The 8,252-nt window shown below is 39.9% G+C and overlaps 1 protein-coding gene across 2 annotated transcripts; it reads right to left on the reverse strand.

Moving 5' to 3' along the window:
• On the reverse strand, positions 4,361-7,351 carry LOC109843023 (transmembrane 9 superfamily member 12-like). 2 transcript variants are annotated; one of them, XM_020411956.1, is made up of 3 exons: positions 7,110-7,351; positions 6,952-6,970; positions 4,361-6,863 (listed from the first exon to the last, which is right to left on the reverse strand). In XM_020411956.1, exon 3 carries the CDS (start codon positions 6,686-6,688, stop codon positions 4,703-4,705), a length of 1,986 nt encoding a protein of 661 aa, XP_020267545.1. In that variant the 5' UTR covers positions 6,689-6,863; positions 6,952-6,970; positions 7,110-7,351; the 3' UTR covers positions 4,361-4,702. The 2 variants fall into 2 exon arrangements, with proteins under 2 accessions (XP_020267545.1, XP_020267544.1); XM_020411955.1 differs by having other exon boundaries at positions 4,361-6,970.

Here is an 8,252-nt window from a genome sequence, read left to right on the forward strand (position 1 = left end):
ATGACACATTAGCCTTCTATAGAGCTCAATCTCATCATCTCTCTATCCTCAAGTCTATTTTGTATATCTTTGAGGTCATATCTGGTCTGGGTATAAATTATGCTAAAATAGATTTATTTGATTTAGGTAAGTCTAATACCAAAGGCCCACATCTTGCTAAACTCCTAATTGTTCTTTAAGCTATATACACCCTTAAAATGCCTTCATCTTCCCCTCAAACAAGGATCCTTATCCAAAGAACATTGACCATGCTTGTAGACTCTTCCAATAAGAACCTATCTAGGGGGAAAGTAAGAATCTTTCTATTGAAGGACGTTTAACTCTGGATAATTCCGTTCTATTCTCCCTTTGATTTTCATGTCCTCCTTTAAAATATCTAAATGCCTTATGGAAGTCTCTAACTCGTGACTCTCTAGTTGGAAAAGTTCTCCCATTTCTTCATCTAAAAAATAAACCCCTCCTTGTATGTACAACTTCTTCAGTCTCTGACTCTAGTTTTTAGCTAGGGAGTCTTTTCCATCAGTCTACTAATTAGCATTTTTAAAACATGTTATTGTTAAGTCCCAAGGATTTATGCATGAGGGTGTTTGGAAATGGTACCCAATCATTTGAAGATGTTGCACTAAGCATGAAAAGAAAAGAGTTGAAAGATTTGAATACTATTTTGTCAAATTATTCTATCCGCAATCTTCAGCTAAATGATGAGATTATATGGCCTCTGCACCCCAGAGGAGCTTTCACAATGAAATCCACATATGAGCATGTCAATAGGGGTGACATCACCTCAAATAATTTCTCACTGCTATGGAAATCTATTCACCCAAACAAAGTGAAGGTTTTCTTTAGGATTCTTTTATAATAAAAAAAAATTACAAACAAGACCAAATCTTTTACCTAAAGGTTGGTCAAGAGACCCTATCTGCCCTGTTTGTCAAATAATCTGGAAAACATATGACCATCTTTTCTATAATTGCACAGTTCCAAGACATGTCTGGGAAATTTTCATTTCTCATCTTTAGTCTATTCAATGGTGAAACACTTTTGAAGAAATTCTATATGCAAATGGCAACTTTATTGGTGAAATCGAGATTAAGAGTTTTCAGAACATTTTATTTCTAGCTCCTTGTTTGTTTTTGTGGAGAATAAGAAATAACTTGGTTTTTTATGAAGAAGTTTCGGAGCCACAAAGGATTGCTTCTAATGTTTTGCACATTTCATCATGTTTTGGGTGGGGAGTTCAAGCAAGAACAAGTCAGCAGGGATCCAAGAGGTGGCATATGAGAAGAAGACCCAGGAGCTTATTGAAAGCTCAAGCAGCTCTAGTGAAGATGGAGCGGGTGGTAATTTCTGAATCTTAGGGCAACTGATTTGTATATGACTAGACAATCTTGTTCTACATTTTGTCTTTTGATGTTCACTTCTGTTTTTGTTAAAACTCTGCAAGGCGCCAAATGTGTGGGCATGTTTTGTAAGTATGGGTTTCAATAGTTTGGGGCACTAAACAGAGTGCACAACTAAATATATCAAGCATCTATGATTCAGGATTATAGATGACGACAGGGTCCTCTCCCTATTCCAAAATATGAACTGCTTGATACTTTCAGCTTCTTCATTCATTTATTTTCCGAAACTAGGTGTCTTATTAATATATTGAACAGGGTACCTTGCCCTATTTTTAATTTTAAAAAAAAAGTGGGAATGGCCATTATTAAGGAGACTCGGATAGTAGCATTCATATTTAAATGAACAAAAAAGAGCTTAACTTCCAAATATGTTCATTCCTACTTCATTCTTTAAAAATTGTACGCAAACATGAGAATGGAAATGAGTATTCCATTTCCACATTAATTTCATTTTGTTCCTTGCTTCCTTTTATTCTCACTTCACTCGGGTCTCGTCCACCAAACTAGGCATAAGTTTAAAATATGTACTGAAAGATACCATCCGCGGGTGGGACTTCTGGCTAGCGCCACGAAGAGTGGGGGAGGAGATCTCCCTAGGTGGTCAAGGGTTCGATCCCCGTATCCGCATTCACCTGGCCCCTTTGGGAAATAAGGGTGGGGACTGGGGCCCGGGGTTTTCTGTTCAGTAACTCAACCCGGTAGTTAGGGGTCCGGTTTGCGTCCAGCTTGGTCCATACGCTGCTCGCCCAGTCACGTGGGGATGGGCCCCTGGTATTAAGGAGAAGCCCCTTGCAGCTATGGGGGGATCAGGAGGATTCAAACATATGGTCTCTGCCAGACCTCAAGTGAGGGCGTTGAGTTGCTGACCAGGTTTCCCTTGTCAACAAAAAAAAAATATATGGTGTATTCTCCTTCGTTTTTATATGATTTTATACATAGAACCCTCCTAAAGTGATTTTTTTCCCCACAAGGGTAGTAGGAAACTAGAGCCCTATTTTAGATAAATGATGACCTTTCATAGTTTCTCGAGAATTTTAAATAAATGATGACCTCTCATAGTATCAATTATCCATGAAAATCAGAGGTGCCATCAATAAATACCAGACTGATCTAAAGCCCTGTTTCAGAGCCCAAGCTATTCGCCCAAAGGTAGACAAAGTTTGGAAAAATCACAGGAAAAAAGTTTTGAGTGTCGCACCAAGATGTTGCGTCTGGAAGCAACATAAATGTGCACCTAAATCCTGTTGTAGGTAATTCTAGTTTGCAAAATTTGGTCAAGTTCAACATTCAGACAGTACAACACAATTGGAAATGCTTTTCGCTATAATATGCTCAGGAGTTTAAACATCCGATATAAAGTTTATGAAACTATCACGAGCTATTCAGAGTCCTGTAAAAAAAATGGCATCAACCATCAACATATTTTATTAGAGGAAACTACCAGAAACTTCCAAATGAACAGCCAGAAAATACTATATTACTATTAAAAAAAACTACCCAGGAATTTACGCACCATAGGCTTTTATTTATACTTTACAAAACTGCAATGGATTGTCAGAAGAAAACTACCATGGTGTTTCAAGTATTATCATATAACTACTACATAGGTTGCAGTTTATGGCAGTTTTGTGAAATTTACACTCAACAAATAGAGTATTTACACATAATGCTTAAAAAAGAATGTTTCTTCACTAAATTTGATCTCAAGAACACGTATCTCTGTGTGAGCGTGAGTCAAATATATTGTAGCTAAATTAACAGATTGGTATATTTAGTTCATATATATTGTGGCTAGATTACCAAATTGGTATATTTAGTTAGACATTATTACCAGGTTGATACATTTATTTTCTCTCGCAACAACTACGAATTAAAAATGGGTACAATGCATGAAAGTCGACTTAACCATGAAATTTGGGCGCTGATGTGTCACGTACGAAGCTCGTGACAGTGACATTGCATATGTGAAGAGGGTGAACTTCAAATAAATAAATAAAAGCTCTCTCGTCTTTGTTCATGTGAGAGTGAGGACTTCACCCCCAAAATCACAGAGATTCCCCCCGTTAATGGTTGGGGAAACTTTGAGGAGTGATTTTATTAGCATGTCCCAGTGTGAAGCCTCACAATCCTCTAACCACTCGAGCTTCAAGAATCATATTCAATTTCAATGGGAAACTTTGAGGAGTGATTTTATTAGCAGGGTCACCTTCCATGTTCACATACTCCAAAGATAAACTGGATTCATATACTCTATGACGCTCTAATGGGTGTTATCGCTCGGCATATTCCTCTTCTAGCTTCTTGCCATCTTCTTTAAGGAGACAGACAGATAGCACAATGTCACCAGTAAACCAAGACATTGAAAATCTAGTGTGATGTACTACTTCCCTTGGGGGAAAAAATGGAAGTGAGCATATATTCTTTGCCTGTCTGATACTTTTGGTGAGAGGATGAAGCAAAATTTATCCCAATACGACAAATAAAAAATCAGAAAATTCCATGGCGAAGCAACATAAATAATATCATAACCTATTACAGTCGGGAGAAGAGAGGAAAGAGCGAATATGTTGTTTTTTAAGTTCATAGTTTTTTGCCAATATTTGCATGTGCTCAGAATTTTCAGAGTAAGAAAGTGGAATGAGTCAGCTTAGTTCCTCGTAGCTCACAGTGTAACAAGAAACTCTCAGTAGGTTGTTGAAAATTATAACACAGTACCATATGAGGAGTCTAATCTTCTTTCCACGCAATATACACCGAAAGAGGAAATATATGCAAGTACTATATAATGCTATGTATAGAACTTATGTTTATTTCCCACAGCTCTCAATTTTCTTTAGTGAACAAAGAAAGGCTGTTACCGATGACCGAGGCAGATTATTCTACTGAAGAAAGAAAGAACTGTCTTCAAGAACCTCCATGTCGAACTCAAATCTGAAGTATCAAACAGTGTTCAAATAAGTAGCGTGAGGATCTGTGAAATTTAAACATTTAAAGTGAAATCCAACTGATAGATCATCCATTACAAACATAAAAAAAAAAGCTATGAAGTAAAGCGAGCCTGACAGAGGTCTCAATAAAAAGAAAGACAACAAAGTAACTGAAACAAAAAGTGCTACCAGCTTAGATCTAACAAAGCTTAAAAGGCATATTAAAAGCATGTTCTTGAAGAACATGAGAATAAGACGGGTTAAACTTTGTCGTACCACAGTGTCGTTTATCTGCAACCAGAAACTTTAGAATGAAATTTGTGAGCCAAAGATATCTGTGAAGCCACTGCAGCGGAATGAAAAAGCAATCTTCTAGTCGATCTTGACGGACGAGAAGAGGTAGTGAACGAAGTAGAACGAAATCAAGAACCCGATGGTGCCAGTGGATAACATGATAGCGAACGCCATGATGAGGGAATACCCTAGGTAGAGAGCAGCCGATACAGGCCCACTCAAGCTCCTGAGATCAAATACCAAGTAATTGATGGAGTAAAGGAACACGTACAGAGCTACTGAGCCTGAAGCAAAGAAAGCCTTCCACCACCACCTCCAGTCCTCCACACACAGATGCATGTAAGTCAGTACCACAGACACTTCAGCACAAACAATGATGAGCAACATAAGGACCACAAAGAGGAAGCCGAACACGTAGTAGAACCTCCCCAGCCAAATACTCGACAGAATGAAGAAGAGTTCGATGAAGAGAGTTCCGAAGGGGAGAGTTCCAGCTCCAAGAACGAGAAGCCAAGAAGGATATTTCCGAGCTGGAATTTCTCTCGGGATCTGATTGGTCCGGACTGGGAGTTGGATGGGCTCAGACCGAGTGCCGATGAATCCTCCCAAAAGGGTGAGGGGCACTGAAATGCAGAACCAAAGGGCTAGAAGAATGAAGTACAGTGAGATGGGAATGGCCCCCGTGCTCTTGCTCCCCCAAAGTAAGAAATTTAACACGGTTAGGATGACAAATACAATCCCCGGGAAGAAGCAAGCAATGGACCAAGCAACTCCTCTCCAACCGTCTGAACTTTGTTTGATTGTCCTCCACAAGCGAACGCCAGCATAGCCAGCGATGATCCCAAGGAAGAGATAGAGGATGATCATCCCAGTCAAAAGCATGCCTCGGGACGCTGGCGACATGAACCCAAGAGCCGCAAAGACAATAGTGACCCCGGCCATCCCTAAAATCTGAACCCCATCGCCGATCATAACACAGAGGAGTTTTGAGTTGGTGGGCTCCCTGAAAACGTCACCCACAACAAGCTTCCACCCTGACAGCTCCTCGTTCATCTGTGCCTGTGCTTCTTTATCCAGCTCCTCGTACCTTGTCAGGTCCCTGCGGACGGTCCTCAAGAATATGACGAAGACGATCCCGGCCAGGAAGAAGATAACCATCAGAGAGTTGAGTATCGAGAACCAGTGTACCCTCGAACCCTCCATCTTCAAGTAAGCATCCCATCGAGAAGGCCACCTAATGTCACTCTTCACAAACTCCACCTCGTAGGTGAATGTGATTCTTTCTTGCTCCCGAATCAACTGGCACCTGTCGAGCTGCAAGGGGCAGCTCACAGGATCGATCTTGTCATACATATTGAGTTTCGACATGGCCTCAGAATCTCTCTTCACACTGCAGGGAACAACCTCGAATCCAACTATCTCGTAACCAGACATCTTCTTCTTGTCAGTCTCTGAGATCACAGCCAATCCTTCTTCGCCGGTACCAAGAATCTCCACGCCGCTTCCCTCGTACTCATGAACCAAGACCTTGAACTTCAAATGGTTGATGACGTAATCCTCAGAGCTGCCGGTAGCTGGAGTATACCCAACGGGGAATCCGGTCCACTGGATAGTGACACCATTTTGCTGGGTAAACCTCATCGCGGGCAGGTTGTCGAGAATCATGTTAACCTGGTAGAGATCGCGGGTTCTCTGTTTCAAGAGCTTGGCATCGAGCTCGGTCAAAGGGTTGGTAGTGCATAGGTAGAGTGATTCGTTGACGTTCACACGGAATCTGTAGGGGGAGTTATCTATCTGGTCCCCCATCAAAAGCTCCCCAAGGTTCTCAGCGCTCTTCTTGATCCCACCTTTGGGTTGGCAGTAGGGGAGACTGTAGTAACTGAATGGGAGCTCCGTCTCAATCGAGGTGAGGGAATTCACCTTAACCGATATGGCCTCGCCTTGAGAGTACGTATGCATGTAACTCCCGGGAAGATAAAATGCGTCGCAAGGGATTGCGGTTGCAATCAGGAGGAGGAGAAGGGAAAATAAAGCTGATGACATCGGAGGAAGAGATCTCCCCATAGCGCAAGGTTGTTCCTTCTAGGGGTGGAAACGAGTCCAATCTGAACGAATAGTGCGTGCCTTATTCGAACCTGAATTCGGCTCAAATAGCACTACTGGTATTCGTGTTCGGATTCGACTCGAATAATATTCAGAATTCGAATACGCTTCGGTTAGTTGTGTGCATGTTCGGTACCTATTCGCGAACATTCAATTAACAATATTTCGCTTGCCACAGAGAAAAACATTGAGCCGGATTAGGTAGTATAGATGAGAGAGTTCACCTCTGACAATTAAATGAAGCTGGTTGAAATCACAGATCCGCAAGGGATGAGATCAGATTTTGTGCAAATTTATCCGTAAGAGACATAAAGATGTAATCTTTAGCAATGAGTATAAATTAAAAATCAAGAACAATGGCAACTTTTAAGCTTCAACTTACATTTTTGATGACTCGAGATGGAATACAGTCGGGGAAGGAGGGTCGACGAGCTTCGAGGGCGGACTCGACGACGAGATTCGAGGGAGAACGGTGAAAACCCTAGCCCTAGAATCCGTTTGGAGTCGGATCTGAAGGAGGAGAGAGGAGCCGATCTACCTGGGAGTCAGATCTGAAGGAGTTTTAGAGGAGATTTCCTAATACGTAGATGAATCCAATTATTGATTGCTGATATTTTATATTGAGATTGAGAGAGAGAGAAAATAAGAGAGCTTTAAAGAGAGAAGTTACGGTTTGTCATTAGGGGGCTTAGTCCTCAGGAACTTTTTAAAGTTGAACTAAGATAATCTGTAAAGTGGGGTAATTTTTTCACACTAGGATAATTTAGTGGAACAATGATGGATAATTTTTGAAGTGAAATAATTTGGTAGGATAATTTGGTGGGATAATAGTAGATAATATTATGAAGTTGTATAATTTGGTACTATAATTTGGTGGGGGTAATGGTGGATATATATTACTATTGTTAATAATTGTATATTAAACATAATATAAGATTGATTAGTAATTGATTAGTCTAGTAATAACTATAAATATAAAGTAATAAAGCATCACTATTCATCTCAAAATAATAAAATATTTTACAACTAAATAAAACCTAAATCCCTAGTGTGACACGACTTCCATCATCCCACATGGCATCTGCCATAGAATTTCTCCAAGCTCCTGTTGCTACTCGTTGAGTCTGTAACTCGTCTTTGCTATGAACTTTTGTGATAGAAGTTCTGATATCTTTGTGATCAGATATGCAGCTTCAGCAGCTAATTCGATTATGCGAATCAAAAGATTATCATCGAACTCTTCATGATGAAAATATAAAATGGGCAAATTTTGATCTTCCTCCATCCTATTAATTAATATAACCAATGAGTTGGAATCAATTTACATGAAACTTATGTGCATAGGAAATAAATAAAGCACTCTATTATTTGCACACAAGGGGACTGATAATATTTTAAATGTGTATAGTTCATTTTATCAAAAAAGATGATTGTAAATGAACATGTATTAGTGAAAAATTAGTGAAAAATTGGCAGTTGTTAATTCTCTCTACATAAAGTAGTAATCAATAAAAAAATATGGTGT

This window comes from Asparagus officinalis, chromosome 5 (assembly GCF_001876935.1).
Source record: "Asparagus officinalis chromosome 5, Aspof.V1, whole genome shotgun sequence".
Lineage (NCBI taxonomy): Eukaryota > Viridiplantae > Streptophyta > Magnoliopsida > Asparagales > Asparagaceae > Asparagus > Asparagus officinalis.